This window comes from Saccopteryx bilineata, chromosome 4 (assembly GCF_036850765.1).
Source record: "Saccopteryx bilineata isolate mSacBil1 chromosome 4, mSacBil1_pri_phased_curated, whole genome shotgun sequence".
Taxonomy (NCBI): Eukaryota; Metazoa; Chordata; class Mammalia; order Chiroptera; family Emballonuridae; genus Saccopteryx; species Saccopteryx bilineata.
Genome location: NC_089493.1, coordinates 8,781,886 through 8,801,542, shown reverse-complemented (window position 1 = coordinate 8,801,542; position 19,657 = coordinate 8,781,886). Strand labels below are relative to the sequence as shown.

The 19,657-nt window shown below is 43.3% G+C and overlaps 1 protein-coding gene across 2 annotated transcripts in view; it reads left to right on the top strand.

Moving 5' to 3' along the window:
- The first annotated feature begins 1,055 nt into the window (after positions 1-1,055).
- PAPOLA (poly(A) polymerase alpha) overlaps positions 1,056-19,657 on the top strand; it is a 60,857-nt gene continuing 42,255 nt past the window's right edge. For both annotated transcript variants that reach the window (XM_066276264.1, XM_066276263.1), the window contains exon 1: positions 1,056-1,285. In XM_066276264.1, coding sequence (XP_066132361.1) covers positions 1,278-1,285 — 8 coding nt within the window. In that variant the 5' untranslated portion in view covers positions 1,056-1,277. The remainder of the gene's footprint in view (positions 1,286-19,657) is intronic.

Genomic DNA, 19,657 nt, shown 5'->3' with positions numbered 1-19,657 from the left:
TTTCCCTTTTTGAAGGAAGCCTTTGTCAAATTTCCGTTGTACAGTTGAAGAATTTAAAACTTGAACCACACGTGTTTGATTCCTTCTTGCCCCTCCGTTCCATCAACCCGTGTGACGCTTCACAAGGCGTTCTCACTTGAAGATGGCAGGAATCTCTGAGCCGCGTGTGGCTCGGGGACGGTTTCTCCAGCTTTTATTGGCGGTGGAGTGGGGGCGGGGGGCGGGAAGGCTCCCAGGTCCCGCCCCAGGGAGAGGGCAGGGCAGGAAAACACAGCCTCAGGGAAACGATGGCCGAAACCGTCCCCGGCTAAAAATCCCCCACGGTACTGCCATCCAAGTTCCTACAGAAGGGCGGACTGACCCGTCGGTTCCATCCTGTTAAAGAGTGAAATGTCACTCGCGTTCCAGAACTTCCTTCATTCAACAAACACGTCTCGAGGAACTCAGTCCGGGGGCAGGCGGGTCCCGGGGACCCCAGTGCGCCCTCCGTCCCAGCTCCGCCAAGCACCCCTCGGGCGCGATCTATGACATTCAGCAGGAATCGAGTTTAGCCCCACTCTGAAGAGCGGTGTGAAGAGGCTGGGTCACTTGTTACCACCCCAAGGCACCGACCCTGGCCGCGCTCTGAGCCCCGCTCTGGGGTGACACACGGGGCGCGCGCGCGTGCTTCAGCACCCCCGTCCAAGCCTCTGCACAGGCGCCATTCGAGGGGAGGCGCAGCCGCCACGAACTAAGGCGACGAGGGCGGCAGGACCTCATAATGCGCCGGAAGCGTCGCCTCGCGGTCCCGGCACCTCTGCGAGCCCTCCCTCGCGAAGTCCGGACCGCGATACCGCCGTCGGCGACCGAAGCGTCTCGGCTTGGTGGGCTGCGCTGCCGCTCCGAGCCTTCCGCACAGCTCCCGTTAGACTCACTGTACCTCTCGCGAAAGAGGGACGGGGATTAAAGAGAAAATTGCTCGACCCTCGGCTGCCCCCAGAACTACTTTTCCCATGAGGCTTCGCGGCGCCGGGCTGCCTCTGCGCAGGCGCGCGCACGGCGTGCGTGGCGGCGTCAGCGGTTCTAGAACGTTGCTGTGGTAGCGCTCGGGCGCCATGTTAGGACGAAGGGGAAGGAGGAGAAGCGCTTAAAGCGGCGGGAGCGGGTGCGGGAGTGGGGTTGGACCCAGGGCTGCGGCAGGCCCCCCCCTTCCCTCCCGCCTCAGTGGATCATGCCCAGGGCGGCAGCGGCGGCGGTTGCGGGGGGGAAGTGACTGGGCGGTGCCGGCGCAGGAGACGATGCCGTTGTAAGTAATTTGTATTCTGTTTTCTTGAGCACGCCGGCGGGGCCTCGGGGGCGTCGGGAGAAGGCGGCGGAGGGGTGGCGCGCGGGCCGGGCTCTCGCCCCGTGGGGGCGGCCGGCGGGACTGGGGCGCTTCCTGTTTCCTCGCCCACTGGCTGCCGCACTTCCCCTGGCGCTCCTTCCCGCTTCCCCCACCCCTTCCCGGCTTCAGCCGCCGTCGGGCCAGCGGCCTTCCTCTTCCGGGAGAGTCGGGGGCGCCTCTCACCCCGCGGCGTCCGGCGGCGAAGCGGAGGCCCTGCTCCTTCGGGGCTGCGCGCGGCGTGGGGCCCGCTCGCGCCCCGGTTCCGGGGCTGCCCCCGCTGCGTCCCTGTCGTCCTGGTTCCAGGGTGTCCACGGCACGCTCCCGGGTTGACCCGCTTCCACGGCGGAGGCCGCTGGGGCGCTGGGGGCAGCCCCGTTGTCGGGACCCCTCCTCCGCGCCACGGTCCTTTTCGGTCTGTCCCCCCAACCTGTCCCCGCCGGCCTCGGGGCGCTCGCCAGCCTGTCCCCCGCCCCGGTCCTCCCCAGCCTGACTCCGCCGGCATCGGGGCGCTCGCCAGCCTGTCCCCCACCCCGGTCCTCCCCAGCCTGTCCCCCGCCCCGGTCCTCCCCAGCCTGACTCCGCCGGCATCGGGGCGCTCGCCAGCCTGTCCCCCACCCCGGTCCTCCCCAGCCTGACTCCGCCGGCATCGGGGCGCTCGCCAGCCTGTCCCCCACCCCGGTCCTCCCCAGTCTGTCCCCCGCCCCGGTTCTCGCCAGCCTGTCCCCACCGGCCTCGGGGCGCTCGCCAGGCTGTCCCCCGCCCTAGTCCTCCCCAGCCTGTCCCCGCCGGCCTCGGGGCGCTCGCCAGGCTGTCCCCCGCCCCAGTCCTCCCCAGCCTGTCCCCGCCGGCCGCGGGGCGCTCGCCAGCCTGTCCCCCGCCCCGGTCCTCCCCAGCCTGACTCCGCCGGCATCGGGGCGCTCGCCAGCCAGTCCCCCGCCCCGGTCCTCCCCAGCCTGTCCCCGCCGGCCTCGGGGCGCTCGCCAGCCTGCCCTCCGGAACGCGCCAGGCTCCGTGTGGCTCGCCCAGTTCTGTTTTGATAGGATAGCGGGACAGGCGCCTGTTCCCTGCTCCCTGGGTCTCTCAGTGACACTCTTGTTTTTCTGATTCTACACTTAAAGCCGGCCCTTCTCTGCCTTCCCATCTCGCGAGGCGTGCATTTTACACTGTCTTTCTTACTGTATTCCTCTCCTTTGTGGAGGGTTGAAAAGTTTTCTTTTTCTCATGGAAAGAGTGAGATGTAGTTGTAATCATGATTGGGAGGGAAAGGTGACAGTTTGTTTTCTGCGCTTCTACAGCATGTGGAGGCCTAAATAGTGAGACTGCATTTCTTTCATTTTTAGAGCAAAAGGGCCCCCTTTGAGACCGGGGACCGAGTTTTCTTTGTAGCTCCCAAACGAAGCTTGTGATTGACTCTCAAAGTTTTACTTAAATGCAATAAAGGTGTTGTGGTTTCTAGGCAGCTCTTGCAGCAAATCAGTGTTTGTTTGTTTTTTTTTCTTTTTTTTTTTAATTTTATTTATTCATTTTTGGAGAGGAGAGAGAGAGGGAGAGAGAGAAACAGAGAGAGAGAAGGGGGGAGGAGCTGGAAGCATCAACTCCCATATGTGCCTTGACCAGGCAAGCCCAGGGTTTTGAACCGGCGACCTCAGCATTTCCAGGTTGATGCTTTATCCACTGCGCCACCACAGGTCAGGCCAGTGTTTGTTTTTTAAGTAAAGACTTTTTTGCACCTCTCACCGATTAGTTTTATTTATATATATATGAATGTACATATGTGTATATGTATATGTCTCTTTACAGGTGAGGCTCTAACTTTGACACAGGCTTTAAGGACATCTGTTCCATTTTACACAATATTTTAAAAAGTAATTTTATACTCTTCACTCATTCCTGTCATTTTGTTGAGACTTATCAACGTAGTTCTGTAATAAGAATATTTGTTTTAATTATATATACAAACCTAAAATCTTAGAACCTCCAAGATCCCCAGTAATTGATTGATCCTTTTGTGGAAAGGTAAAGAGGCACCAGGAGAACCAAGCCTACGCAGGACTTTTTGGGGGGCCTTTTTCAGTTCAGTAGCAATTAAAATGAGCCTAAATGTTTGTAGTGGTGCCATGTGATTTCTTAGCTCATATTTTATTGCTGCTTTTGTAAAGGGACTTCTCTTCCTGATAATCATGTGTTAAAATTGATCAGTGATTGTAAGCCTAAAAGACTTTACTGAGGAAGTCAGGTAGTAATTTGTATTTCTTTGTAGAAATTAAGTCTTTTCACACCTACTTTTTCCAAACTTTCTTTGAGGAGGGAGATATACATTTTCTTTGAAGACCTAAGTGCTTCAAATTCTTTGACAGTAGTTCATATATCTAAGATGGAAGAGAGAATCAAGACAGCAAGTTGACATGAATATTGCCTTTCCAGTTTGTTTCCTGAAATGTGAACAATATGGCCAGTTTTTCATTAGCTATCCCTCTCATTTTTCACCCTAAATGTACACAAAAGACCAAAGCCTGCCTAGTTAAATAGGCCTTTTTTGTCATTAATTTACTTTGTTTTTAGTATTCTGGTGTCACACTGTCATTAATTTTGTTTCTTTGATGTTTTGAATTGTGATTTTTCAGGCTATACTATGTTTGACTTGGGCTTGAATTTTTGGTATGCCTGTCCTTAGTTGGGTAGGTGGGCACAGGTGAGGCATAGACGATAGGTGAGTTGTCAGATGGATTGAATGGACCAAATCAAAATAGATTATTGAGGTTTAGGTCATTACAAAACATTGTGAACAAATGTTCATATTTTGTCTAAAAATCACATGTAATTGCATATATAATTATGAAAAGCTCATATGATTTAAGAGCCATGGTGATGAAAGCTTCCAGCAATTTTGATAGTAATGGGATTTATTAATAGAGTTTCTCACATTTTGGGCTGCATAATTACTTTCATGGGCTGCCCTGTGTATTGTAGGGTGTTCCCAGCATCACTGACCTCTACCTGCCAGGTTTCAGGAGCCAAACTCTCCCATCTCCCTAGAAGTGACGACCAAAAAAAGACTAGATACTGCCAAATGTACTGTGGGGGCAAAGTCTTTTTGTTGAGGACCACTGCATTAGTAACAGTATGATGCCCTCGTGGAAACTGTATTCCGCTTTCTGCACTGGTTAGATCATTTGTATCAGCTCATTTCTAGCTATCTTACTTGAAAAGACTAAGGAGAGGAACCAGTACAAGTGACCTAGCATTCGTGTCATATTCACAGACTATTGTGAAAGTTGCTAGAAGAGATACTTAGCAAGACATATTTTTCCTCAATATGTGTCGGGCTATTGCAGAAAAGAGGGATAGAGTAGTCTCATGTAGTCATCACAGGTAGAACTGGGACCTGCTGGTGGACATTGTGTGTAGCAGTGTGAAAGCCTTGGGGGGGAGGGGTATCTCTGAGATCCTTTTAGGAAAACATGAAATCCAAACTGTTTTCATAACAATACTGAGATGACTTGTCTTTCTGCTGGGTTGACACTAGTACGGTGGTTCAGAGCAATGGTGATCCTTCAGCTCATGGCTTAGGAAGAATCAAGGCAGAGGCGGCGTAGTAGTAGCCACTGGATTTCGTCACTGCACACACACAGTTAAATAAAATCCTTGATGAAGCACTAATGTTAATTTTATTAAATCTTGACCCTTGAGTTTGTCTTTTAAATATGCTGTGGTAAAATGGGAAACACACATAAAGCTGTATACTAAAGAGTTCTGTGGCCGTTGTGAGAAGAACATACAATACGATCGATTGATCTGTGTGCTAAACTAGTGCTTTTCTCATGGAGCTCTGTTTTTGCCTGAAAGAACAAGTGATGAACTGTGGGTATTCATCCTTGACTATTTAGTATTTACTTGAAAATGAAGTGAGCATATCTCTAAGAAAATAACAATTTGTGGCCAGTGATCAAATTTGAGCTTTCATGCAAAAATTAGAATTTTGGAAAGATTGTTTCTGCCATGGTGAATTTGACTGCTTCCAAACAAATATGTTTCCAATTAGATTGGTGGTGATATTAATGAATATAGTTCTTTTGAATGAATGTAGTTTTTTAATAGCTTATAATAATGTGTCAGCATTGGGAAGATATGTATAAATCAGTGAACCCACATTTTCCAAATCACAATCATGATGTAACAAAATATTACGAGTTAAAGGTACATTCAAAGTGCAAGATAGACCAGTGGATTTTAGTGCAACAGAGTACAAAGGGTTTATTGATCCAGTATCAGCTTTTATGCTGTACCTAATATTAATTAAATTACCATTTGTGGAGTTTTGGTGTAGTGTCAAAGAAGAATATCCACAATTATTTGAAAAGATTACTAAAATACTGTTCTAGTTACAGTAGTCGGATGGCAGGTTTTCTTCATATGTGTCTCCAGAAACAGCTTATATGCAGAAGCAAATACTATGGGGATCCAACCATTTTGATTAAACCAGAATTAAAGAGATTTGCCAAAAGATGAAACTGTGCCATGCTTCTTAATGAGTTTTTGTTTTGGAAAAGTTGTTTTTTTGTTATTTATGTTAACATGTAATAGATTTCTTGTTACTTAAATGAGTAAACATTAAAGAAACTTTCTAGTTATAATTTCCAATGCTATAAATACTGGTAAACATAATCCATATAAACAAAAGCTCTTTGGCATCTTCAGTAAATTTTAAGAATCATAAAAGGGCCCTAAGACAGTTTGAGAAGTGCTGCTGTATAGTAGCAGCTAACCACTGCCCCAGCCTGCTGTTTTCATCTGGTGCTTTTTAAACATAATATGGAGAAAGGACACTTGATTTCTCTCTTTCTCTCTCTCTTTGTGACACAGAGGGACAGACAGGAAGGGAGAGAGATGAGAAGCATCACTTCTTGGTTGTGGCTCCTTGGTTATTCATCAGTTGATTTCTCTCTCTCTCTCTCTCTCTCTTTGTGACACAGAGGGACAGACAGGAAGGGAGAGAGATGAGAAGCATCACTTCTTGGTTGTGGCACCTTGGTTATTCATCAATTGCTTTCTCCTATGTGCCTAGACTGGGGGCTACAGCAGACCTTGCTCAAGCCAGCGACCTTGGGCTTCAGGCCAACGACCTTGGAGGCTCAAGCCAGTGACCGTGAGGTCATGTCTTTGAGCCCACGCTCAAGCTGGTGAGCCTGTGTTTCAAGCAGGCGACCTCGGGGCTTTGAACTTGGGTCCATCGTGTCCCAGTCCAATGCTGTATCAACTGCACCACCGCCTGATCAGGCAAGGACACAAAACATTTGTTATTGAAAAACCATTCATGAGATAATTGTTAGAGAAGGTAACTTCTAAGTGAGAGATTTTGATTCTCAGAATTTAGGATTTAGAAATTTTCGTAAGGAATTGCTTGCTGCTTAATAAATGTTGGGTATGGTTATGTGGTATTTTACCTTAGGCATGATTTCAGTGCACTCTTTTTCATGGAGAAGTTGAGAGGGCAGGTATTGAGTTGAAGTTTATGAGCCTGTTTAGTTCTATTTCCTGATAACTTAAGCTGTCCCTTTAGTGCAGGGGTCGGGAACCTTTTTGGTTGAGAGAGCCATGAACGCCACATTTTTATTGTTTGTTTATTTATTTATTACAGAGACAGAGAGTCAGAGAGAGGGTAGATAGGGACAGACAGACAGGAACGGATATGAGAAGCATCAATCATTAGTTTTTCGTTGCAACACCTTAGTTGTTCATTGATTGCTTTCTCATATGTGCCTTGACCGTGGGCCTTCAGCAGACTGAGTAACCCCTTGCTCTAGCCAGAGACCTTGGGTCCAAGCTGGTGAGCTTTGCTCAAGCTGAGGACCTCGGGGTCTCAAACCTGGGTCCTCTGCATCTCAGTCCGACGCTCTATCCACTGCGCCACCGCCTGGTCAGGGTGAATGCCACATATTTTAAAATGTAATTCTGTGAGAGCCATACGACGACCCATGTACGTTATACATTATCCGATAAAAATTTGGTGTTGTCCTGGAGGACAGCTGTGATTGGCTTCAGCCACCCACAACCATGAACATAAGCAGTAGGAAATGAATGGATTGTAATGCATGAGAATGTTTTATATTTTTAACATTTTTTTTTTATTTAAGATTTGTCTGCGTGCCAGATGCAGCCATCCAAAGAGCCACATCTGGCTCGCCAGCCATAGGTTCCCGACTTCTGCTTTAGGGGAAAGCCTTCTGGTTTGATAACATGGAATTTCTAAAATGTTTCGTTTTAAAAATAAATGTTTTGTTTGAGTCATTAGACATTCCGTTTCTTGGTAACTAAGCCACCTTTAAGTTAAATTTAAATTAAATTTTAACCTTCATTTGTATCTAGGCAAGTTTATAAAAGCTACTTTTCTGGCAAAACGGTTCTTAGCTATTTTCCCTTGTTTGGTGGAGTGGGAGGCATATCTTTTATTCTATTCTTTTTTTTTTTTTTGCATTTTCTTTTGCATTTTTCTGAAGCTGGAAACGGAGAGACAGACTCCCGCATGCGCCCGGCCAGGATCCACCCGGCACACCCACCATGGGGCAACGCTCTGCCCACCAGGGGGCGATGCTCTGCCCATCCTGGGCGTCGCCATGTTGCGACCAGAGCCACTCTAGCGCCTGAGGCAGAGGCCACAGAGCCATCCCCAGCGCCCGGGCCATTTTTGCTCCAATGGAGCCTTGGCTGCGGGAGGGAGGGGAAGAGAGAGACAGAGAGGAAGGCGCGGCGGAGGGGTGGAGAAGCAAATGGGCGCTTCTCCTGTGTGCCCTGGCCAGGAATCGAACCCAGGTCCTCCGCACGCTAGGCCGACGCTCTACCGCTGAGCCAACCGGCCAGGGCTTTTATTCTATTCTTTGTTTCATCAGCTTTTAATTAATTGCACAATCTCAGTTTACGATTGGCAAAACAACAGCATTAGGGGCATTAGTTCTCCTTAAAGTTGGTTAAATTGAGGCTCAGAGTAGTTACTTGTCCAAGGAATTAGGGTGGTAAGTTGTAGATTGGGCCTTAATTCAACTCTGGGTTCCAGTTTCATTCTCATTCTAGTACTGTACTATGTCCTGTGAAGCTTGTTGGGAACTGTTTGATTAACTCAGTTGGAGTCTGTTTGTATGTCTTAAATAGAATTAATTTTCAATATGAAGGTTTTTTTTTATGTAGACCATTAAAATCTAATATTGGTAACATTTATTATATACTTAATAGTATATCTAAAATATACTATAGAGCCCAAGGTCTTAGTAATATATATATATATTTTTGTATTTTTCTGAAGCTGGAAACGGGGAGAGACAGTCAGACAGACTCCCGCATGCGCCCTACTGGGATCCACCCGGCACGCCCACCAGGGGCGAGGCTCTGCCCACCAGGGGTTGATGCTCTGCCCCTCCGGGGGTCACTCTGTTGTGACCAGAGCCACTCTAGCGCCTGGGGCAGAGGCCAAGGAGCCATCCCCAGCGCCCTGGCCATCTTTGCTCCAATGGAGCCTTGGCTGCGGGAGGGGAAGAGAGAGACAGAGAGGAAGGAGTGGGGGGGTAGGGGATGGAGAAGCAAATGGGCACTTCTCCTATGTGCCCTGGCCGGGAATCGAACCCGGGTCCCCCGCATGCCAGGCCGATGCTCTACCGCTGAGCCAACCAGCCAGGGCCCTTAGTAATATTTTTTAATGACTAGTTTATTTGAAGCCATGCTCAGATTTACCAGTTACAAACTCCATTCTGCTTTCTGTGGGAAGGTGTCTGTTGTTTTTTAATCTTTGGATTTCAGGTCTGTAGGATTGCATAGCATTCTCATTTGTGGGAATTTAAGGCTTGGGAAAGAAAAGATTTAAGGGTTTTTAAAGATATTTTTACTTTCTTCCTCTTCTGTTACAGATTTGTCTTTCAAATTTATATTCCATTGTTTGTCCAGAAACCAGCTTCCTGAAATTTATGGTAGTTTTTATAGTTTGGGGTTAAGAATAGCGTTCCTGTCATTTTGGTCATCGCAAACATCAAAATTGCATTTCCTGAAATTAATGTATAATATTGTGCTTTAATATACTTTTGACTGTTCCTTTAAGACTCATTTTTATGCTTTTTCAGATACTCTATTACATCTCCTTCGTTTTCAAGTGTTCTTGGCACATTGACGCAGGAGTGCTGTGGTTTGTCTGGCTTTGTACAATACAAAATTAGTAAACTGATCATCTTGGCAGTATTCAAGATTGATCAGTGATAGGAAATACAAGCCTTTTTTAAAAGGCATTAATGAGGAAATAACTCAAATAATTTGTCTTTCTTTCTAGAAATTAAAAGTTTCCTTTTTAATTAATACTTCCTTTTTCCAGTCTTTCTTTAAGGAGGGAGGTAAACATGCATTTCCTTTGAAGATCCTCTGCAGAGAGAGAGCAAAGGGGCAGTTGGAAGTACCCTTAAGAAGGAAGTAAAAATAACCTGGCCATTGTTATAATGAGTAACAAGTATTCTTTCCCTGCATAAGTAACCTTAAATTTCCAAAGTTTGGCCTTGGGAGTCATCATAATTGATTCTCCTTCAGCATAAACTATTAGTTTGTTTGAGTCTGAACCTCTGCTGCTGCTTTCTAAATATTGGTTGGATGATCCACTTGGAGTACAAATTTTAAGAATATAACTAGGTTCTCAGTGTATTTTTTATTTATTTATTTATTTATTTATTTATTTTTAGAGAGGAGAGAGAGACAGAGAGAGAGAAGGGGGGAGGAGCTGGAAGCATCAACTCCCATATGTGCCTTGACCAGGCAAGCCCAGGGTTTCGAACCGGCAACCTCAGCGTTTCCAGGTTGACGCTTTACCCGCTGCGCCACCACAGGTCAGGCTCTCAGTGTATTTTTTACCACTTACATAGAACTCATGGCAGGCAAATTAGCCATCCTTAGAAGAATTTCATAGCAAATAAATACATTGTCTTGGTTATATGCTCGATTGGAAGCTATTAGTAAAATTAAAATATGTTACCCTTAATGGGAAAGAGATTTGTACTGTTTCTGCTGAGAGTTAATATTTAATGCACATTCGCTGAGTTGAGAGAGATCCCTTATTCTTCTTCTGTCCAGAGCCCTTTTTTCCTGCTTAACCCTAAGAGGCACATTATGTTTAAGGGGGAGACCTTTAAATAGCGAATTATACTGGTGAATAGTTACATCAGCTACGTTACTGAGCTTTATCCGATTGCTTCCAAAGAGGAATATCAAGCTTTCAGTTTAAACTTGGCTGAATAAAGCTACAAAGAAGTGAAATAGTGTTTTCTGTTGCTGGTAGCTAAATACACCATTAAATTAAGTTAGTAATAGTAAGGAGGCTAAAATCAGCCCCTGGCAGAATGGAACACCAAACAAATGCTTGATGTAAAACTTTTTGATTACTAGCTAAAAACCCCATTTATGCTAAAAATATATACTGCTCACAAAAATTAGGGATATTTCAAAATGGATATGAAGCAATGAAATATCCCCTAACTTTTGTCAGCAGTGTATTATTAAAAAAGTAAAATAAAACAAGACTTTAAAAATGAAATTTCCAATTCAATACTCAGATTAAAACTAGCAGATACAAAGCACATCATGATTTATTGCTCCGGGAAACTGTTAAGGATCCAAATTGATCAAGTTTCGTCAATCCAGTTTTCCTAAAAGAACCTTTTTCTCATTTAACTTAGTTTTGTCAAAAAGTATAGTTATAATAAATACTTAGCCTGAAACTTACTGAACACCTAAATATGATACATAAGACAGACAGACAATGCTCATGTCAGGAATACTAGGGCAGCTTCTGTTCTCAGTGATAGTCTCAAAAATGGCCTGGGGTTCAGATCCTTACACAACACATAGTGCAAAGTAAAAGCTTAAAATAAATATTATAGAAACAAACAAGTCAGTGCTATGCAGCAGGAAAAAGTGAAAAAGGTGTGCCCTCTAAATGGAGGGGAGGAGTGTAGTCTAGGTAGATGACTAATAGAAAAAGAAAGAACAGCAAATCATCAGTGGTGCTTTCCCAAATAATAAATGTTAATTGCCTTTGCACCCCAAACTATACAGAACCCATACTACCAATGGTTCCCTGCCTTCTCATATTGGGCATTTGGGTTACTTTGTGGTCCATGGGATTGACAGGGTCAACTGCGGCAAAAGATAACAGTATATTTGTGAGTGGTAGATTGCTAGAGGTGAAGTTGCTAGACATAAACTTTAAAATTGATACATGCATTTTTATTTTTATTTTTATTTTATTTTTATTTTTTTTCTATTTTTCTGAAGCTGGAAACGGGGAGAGACAGTCAGACAGACTCCCTCATGCGCCCGACCGGGATCCACCCGGCACGCCCACCAGGGGGCGATGCTCTGCCCCTCCGGGGCGTCGCTCTGCTGCGACCGGAGCCACTCTAGCTCCTGGGGCAGAGGCCAAGGAGCCATCCCCAGTGGCCGGGCCATCTTTGCTCCAATGCAGCCTTGGCTGGGGGAGGGGAAGAGAGAGACAGAGAGGAAGGAGGGGGTGGGAGTGGAGAAGCAAATGGGCACTTCTCCTATGTGCCCTGGCCGGGAATCGAACCCGGGTCCCCCGCATGCCAGGCCGACGCTCTACCGCTGAGCCAACTGGCCAAGGCTGCATTTTTAATTTTGATGATTATTGCCAGATTGCCTTTTTTTTTTTACAGTGACACAGAGTCAGAGAGAGAGAGATAGATAGGGACAGACAGAACGGAGAGACATGAGAAGCATCAATCATTAGTTTTTTGTTGTGATGACTAGGTAGATGTTGTGTGAATCATTACTCTTAGTTCAGGAGTAGTCAACCTTTTTATACCTACCACCCACTTTTGTATCTCTCTTAGTAGTAAAATTTTCTAACCGCCCACCAGTTCCACAGTAATGGTGATTTATAAAGTAGGGAAGTAACTTTACTTTATAAAATTTATAAAGCAGAGTTATAACAAGTTAAAGCATATAATAATAATTACTTACCAAGTACTTTATGTCGGATTTTCGCTGTTTGGCAAAATAAATCTTTATAAAACAACTTAATATAGTTAAATCTATCTTTTTATTTATACTTTGGTTGCTCCGCTACCGCCCACCGTGAAAGCTGGAACACCCACTAGTGGGCGGTAGGGACCAGGTTGACTGCCACTGCCTTAGTTGTTCATTGATTGCTCTCTCATATGTGCCTTGACCGTGGGCCTTCAGCAGACCGAGTAACCCCTTGCTCGAGCCAGTGACCTTGGGTCCAAGCTGGTGAGCTTTGCTCAAACCTATGAGCCTGCACTCAAGCTGGCAACCTTGGGGTCTCGAACTGGGTCCTCTGCATTTCAGTCCGACGCTCTATCCACTGTGCCACCACCCAGTAAGACAGCCAGATTGCTTTTTAAAAGGATGTACCAAGTTCACTTCCATTGTGATGGATAAGAGTGCTCATTCATTGGAGGTTTATAGTAAGTTTTTAATGTTTATCAGCCATCAGCTGTTTTTCTCCAGTCTGGTAGAAAATGGTTGTCATTTTTTTTGTGAGAGAAAGACCCAGTAAGGGAGAGAGATGAGAAGCATCAGCTTGTAGTTGTGGCACTTTTAGTTGTTCATTAATTGCTTCTTATATGTGCCTTGATTGGGGGGGGGGGGTCTAGCTATGCCAGGGACCCCTTGCTCAAGCCAGCAGCCCTGCGCTTCAGCCAGCAACCACTGGGTTTAAGCCAGCAACCGTGGGATCATGTCGATGATCCCACACTCAAGCCAGTGACCCTGAGCTCAAGCTTGCGAGCCAGCGCTCAAGAGTGAGCCCACATGCAAGCTGGATCCCAGGTCAACGCTCTCCACTGTGCCACTGCCTGGTCAAGCAGAAAATGGTTGTCTTAGTTTGCCTTTCTGATTTGCAGTGAAGCTGTGTGTGTGTGTGTGTTTAGACTATTACTGTTTAGCAGAGTTGACATGTATTTTCCACCCTTATCATTTGCTTTAGCGTTGTTTATGATGTATTTTTGCTATATAAAAGTTGAAATTTTTTTATGTAGACAAATCTGTTTTGTGTATGAGTTTTGGGATTTGTGTCTTGCCTAAATGTGGTTCTAAAAATAGTGTTCATTTCCTTTAACATTTTGAAATATCTATAGTTCTTAAATGTTTTGAGATATGGCATCAGGAATTTAGATTTTACTATATATAACCAAAGCCATTTGAGTTTTCCAAACTTCATTGACTTGGAATAGTTATCAATAATAAATATCCAGGCCTGACCAGGCAGTGGCGCAGTGGATAGAGCGTTGGACTGGGATGCGGAGGACCCAGGTTCAAGACCCCAAGGTCGCTGGCTTGAGCAAGGGGTTACTCGGTCTGCTGAAGGCCTACGGTCAAGGCACATATGAGAAAGCAATCAATGAACAACTAAGGTGTCACAATGAAAAAAACTGATGATTGATGCTTCCTATCTCTCTCTGTTCCTGTCTGTCTGTCCCTATCTATCCCTCTCTCTGACTCTTGCTGTCTCTGTTAAAAAAAACCCGAAACAGGCCCTGACTAGTTAGCTCAGTCAGTTAAGAGTGTTGTCTGGAAAGAACAAGGTTGTGGGTTCGGTTTCTGGTCAGGGCACACATGGGAAGTAACCAAAAAAAAAAAAAAAGGAAGAGAAAAGCGTGGCTGAGTGGAACAACAAATACTTCCCTTCTCCCCTCTCTCCCCCTTCCTCTGTCTCTAAAAATCAATAAAAATCAAGCCCTGGCTGGATAGCTTGCGTGGTTGGAGCATTGTCCTGGAGTGCGGAGGTTGCCGGGTTCGATTCCCCACTTTTTACATATAGGAGCAGCTTGAAGTTTCTGTCTCTCTTTTTTCCTGCTTCTCTAATAATAATAATAATAATAAATAAATCCAAAGATTGAGCATACTTGGACTGCTTAGATATATGACTACTAAATTACAGTACAAACGAATCATAGGAACCCATACTCTAAGTTAGGTTTATATTGAATAATTACTGTACCAAAGTAGTTCTTGATATTTCAGAATGTATTATTGGTTAAGCTGGGTGCCTAAACTTTTAAATCAACTATCTAGTTGTAATAAGGGGTGTACTATGCTAATTTTACAAAAAATGTTGCTATTACTAAATATCTAACATTTTAATTAGAGTCAAGTCTAGGATTCTATCATGGGGAAAGGATGGAGCTTTGAGTATTGGTTTAAAAACTTTATATTTTTTTATAAGTTTGGCTTCTGGTTTCTTTCTTTTTTAGATTTTATTTATTCATTTTAGAGAGAGGAGAGAGAAGGCAGGGTGGGGAGGAACAGGAAGCATCAACTCCCCTATTGCCATGACTAAGGTTTTGAACTGGCAACTTAGTGTTCCAGGTCCACGCTTTTACCCACTGCGCCACCACAGGTCAGGCTAAAAACTTTATATGTTTGGAAAACTTTAGTATTATAAATGTGTCATAGTTTTTAAACTCCTAGTTTGCCATCCAACTTAGAGAAGAGATACAGTAAACTCAACGTGAGTCCATAGAGCACAGCTTACCAGAAATAATATTAGTGGGAGCAGCAACAACAGAGGGAGATAACTAGTAGAAAAGAAAATAGGCCTGCTTTCTCTCCTACTTGATCAGATCGCTGAAGTTGAGAGTAGAATTTGTAGACAGTTTTGAATGCCATGGAGTTTTAAGGAAGCCGTGTTTCAGGAAGATATAATTAGCAGTATGGATGGTGGACGGGCCTGTTGGGGGGAGAGAGAGTGGGACCAAAATATCAAGGGTCAGAATTGGAGTAGTGAAAATGGAATTATTACATAGAATGTTGTTAGAAAAAACAAAACAAAACAATTTAAAAAGGAAACATGGACATGTATCCTCTTTGCCCTGATGAAAATAATTTAAATGCAGTAAATACCCCATGTTCTAAATGTTCTGAGAGAGAGAAGGATTCTGAAAACACTGTGCCCTCTTCTACCTCCTTCTCAGCCCTCGGCCCCACGTGGGAGGAAGTAAAATTTGTGTATGTACTGTATGTGTAGGTATGTTTATTTTACTCTTATCCAGAAAGGAGTAAGACTTCCAAGAATGCTTTAGTCACATGGTAAAAACTAGCAAGATGTTTGCATTAAGGTGGGTAGAAAGGAAGAATAAGGATAGAGATATAAAGCAGAGGAAGAAATTAAATTAGGGCACCAAATAGTTCTTACAGAAACAGTGATCCTTGGATACTTGTAGAGAACTTACTGGACTCAACACTAGTGTCTCTTTGAATTCAGACAGTATCCTAACGGTGAATGCAAATCATGTTTATAAGATGAAAATAAATCAGTTGTTCAAAAGAACAAATATTCTTGATGTTGAAAACCAGAAAGAAATTTTAATGAGTTACACATACTGTAGCTCTCTATATCTAGTTGTTGTTTTTTTGTCGTTTCACATAATTATAGTTTTATCTTTAAAAAATGTCTCTAGAAAAAAAAAAGTCTCTAGAAAGTGGTAGACATGGGCGGGCGTCTGGTGTGTCTGAGAACAGAAGGAAGAGCCCTGTATTTTGAGGATTGATAGCTGTCTGGTGTGTGGCTCCAGGAGGAGTCTGTGTTCTGTTAGCCACAGACAGCAACATAAAGATCCCTAAGTTTTATTGCTCTGCTTATTTTCTAATATTAAGTTAAGCGGAAGACGACTTCTTCCATTTAAAGTAAAGTCAGTGTTTCTACTTGGGACACTTCGGAAATTCAAAGCATCTGGCAGCCTGGAATTTCTAGCCCTGCCACTTTTTATTGTCATTTTTATTGAAGGAACAGGTTATCTTATAACTTTTAGAACATGTATTTGTTTCTTTCCTTTTGTTTGGTTGTGATTTATTTTTATATGTGTTCTTTCTTGAATTAGTATATGTTCTATATGTATACTTCAATTAGATATGTCTATATAGGCATACCATAAATATTAATACATACTATATATGTCCTTTCTTGATTAGATGGGACAAATACATAAATATAGTTTTATTATAGATGTGACATTTTGAATAAAGTAAGTAAAAACTTACAACTTCTATGTAATTTGTTTTGCTGTCAAAGTGCTAATGTGGAAACTAATGTAGATATTCAACATTTGTTTATCAAATTAGAATGAACAAACTTGGTATGAATTTAGAAATCCAAGTCTATATCCTAATACTCGGATCATATACTATAGTTGAAATAGGCCTTCCAACCATTGTTTTTGTATGACAGTTAAAAACCTGAGTACTTGAGAGAGAATGTTGAGAGTACACAAAAAATGGGTACTCACTCTTTTTGATCTAAAACTCAACTGGTAATGAATTTAACCCATCAAAAAGGAACAGAATGTAGCCTGACCTGTGGTGGCGCAGTGGATAAAGTATCGACCTGGAAATGCTGAGGTCGCCGGTTTGAAACCCTGGGCTTGCCTGGTCAAGGCACATATGGGAGTTGATGCTTCCAGCTCCTCCCCCCCCTTCTCTCTCTCTGTCTCTCCTCTCTCTCTCTCCCTCTGTCTCTCCTTCTCCTTTCTAAAATGAATAAATAAATAAATAAAATTAAAAAAAAGGAACAGAATGTAGAGAAATATTACTTGCTCAAAACAAAAACTTTTCCAATAGCGGTTTATTACTTACTCAGTTTATACTTGACTTGAAAGCTCTCCCTGCTGGAACCAATTCTATCAGAATGAACTTTACACTCATTTTCATTTCTGGCTCTGCTCAAGTTAAGATAATTTATAAAAGTATTCATAATCCTGGGATTGTAATGAAGTGCTGTAGTTTATTTGGAGAAACTCATGAAGCAGTGAACGACACAAGAGAATGTAGTCACTCTGGGATATGTATTTTAACCTAATTGTCTGACATCTCTGAAGTGTATGGTGTGAAGGAGGGTTATGAAATGACTGGTTTTGAGGGCCACCTGTTTAATGTCAGTTTTATGGAACCAGATAATTGTTTCTTGATTGATGGAAACATGTATTAACCAAGACTTTATGAATGCACTTATACTTAATTTGTATATTATAATAATAGGAGATGTTGCATAAATTTTAGAAGAACATTAATGAAAGATATGTAGTCCTCAAATAGTGCTTGGTGCTCACGAGCATCCTCAGCTCTGAAATAACATCAGAGCCTGTATAGCTATGCAATTTAGATTAAAGGAATAAGGAGCAAGTGCTCTGACATGAATTAACTGCTGTGAGAGATAATAATTGTGATATTTACTTAGTAAACGTTACTGTAAATTCTGTGTTAAATTTTGAGACAGCCCTGGCTGGGGCTATGCTCTGTTGGTTAGAGCATAGTCCCAACATTTAAAGGTCGCTAGTTCAATCCCGGATCAGGGCACATACAGAAACAGGTCGTGTCACTCTCTCCCTCCCTCTCTCTAAAATCAGTACAGTACATAAAAAAATATTTTATAAATTGAGACAATTTCTAACTAGATCATGAGACATTGATTAGATGATACACAGCCCACTGGCTAATTACTGACAAGAGTAGGGGCATCGCCTGACCAGGCGGCGGCGTAGTGGATAGAGCGTCGGACTGGGATGCGGAAGACCCAGGTTCGAGACCCCGAGGTCGCCAGCTTGAGCGCGGGCTCATCTGGTTTGAGCAAAAGCTCACCAGCTTAAGCCCAAGGTCACTGGCTCCAGCAAGGGGTTACTCGGTCTGCTGACGGCCCGAGGTCAAGGCATGTATGAGAAAGCAATCAATGGACAATTAAACGCGCAACGAAAAACTAATGATTGATGCTTCTCATCTCTCCGTTCCTGTCTGTCTGTCCCTGTCTATCCCTCTCTCTGACTCTCTCTCTGTCTCTGTAAAAAAAAAAAAAAAAAAAAAAAGAGTAGGGGTATCATGGCATTCTTAGGTCTGTGTTAATTACCAGAAGACAAAATACAAAACACAGTCCACAGATCACAGTTCAGTATAAACCAGAACCCATTGAATAGGTAGTAAATGCATAATGACACTTACCTGACTGGGGTTCTTGGATTTGGTTTGTTAATGTTTAAGTAGTTTATTGCACTTTAATTTTAAAAAAGAAAATGGTATTTAGAACTTAAAGAAATGTGTATGTGTAAAACAAAAAATTTGTTAAGGAACAGAATTTGAGAGAAATAACTGATACAGATGTTAGGTTCTTTCTTCCCTTGGCCCCTACCTGGTTTCATGTCTTTTGTGACTTGTTAGTTTTTTGTTTTTTTTACAGACAGAGTCAGAGAGAGGGACAGATGTGGACAGACAGACAGGAACAGAGAGAGATGAGAAGCATCAATCATCAGTTTTTTTCGTTGTGACACCTTAGTTCATTGATTGCTTTCTCATATGTGCCTTGACCGTGGGGCTACAGCAGACCGAGTAACCCCTTTCTTGAGCCAGCAACCGTGGGTCCAAGCTGGTGAGCTTTGCTCAAACCAGATGAGCCCGCGCTCATGCTGGTGAGCTTGGGGTCTTGAACCTGTGTTCTCCGCATCCCAGTCCGACGCTCTATCCACTGCGCCACTGCCTGGTCAGGCTGTGACTTGTTAGTTTTTAAATAATACTTGTGCTACATATTTTTAAGAGTCTTTGTCCATTGAATTATAAAGTTAATTATTTAACAGAATGGTGGGGGGAGCAAGAATTGTGTTCACCCCAAAATAACTAAAACATGCTGTATTAAAATCCCATTAGTTGTAAAATTTGCATTTCTCTTGAAATGGAAGAACCTTTTAAACTTGCCTCATTGTTGAAGTGTTAATCTCTTAATACAAATTGTAACAAGCTTTGTGTGAATCTAGTTCTCTGCCTCCCCAAGTTATGTTTATGTTTTTTATGTCCTATTCAGCTATGAGCTTTATTCATTGTGAGTCAGGTAAGTTTCACTTGGGGGGTTTCTTATTGGTAAAATAGTGTTTTTATAGTATGTTTGTCATTGCTTTAGAAATAACAGTGTTAACAGGTTTTGGTTCTTTTTTAAGAAATAAAATTCCTCAGTTTACTTCTATTGTAGATTGCATTTTTCCCCAGCACTATATTTGATCTGATTCTTACAGTTTTAGATATTTAGGTAGTGACAAAGTTAAATTTTGAGTGGGTGGGAGGAGAAATAATGTTTTCATTTGGTCACTTACATTTAGTTAATGTAACTTAAACTTTTGTTGTAGGACAAGTAAAATGTCTTTTGAAAACAAAGGTCTTTTGCATGTGGCATGAACCAACTATACTTAGAAATGCATTTTACTAAAGCAGTATTTCTAGGCATGCCAGTTTGTTTCAAATTGTAGACATTTTTTGGCA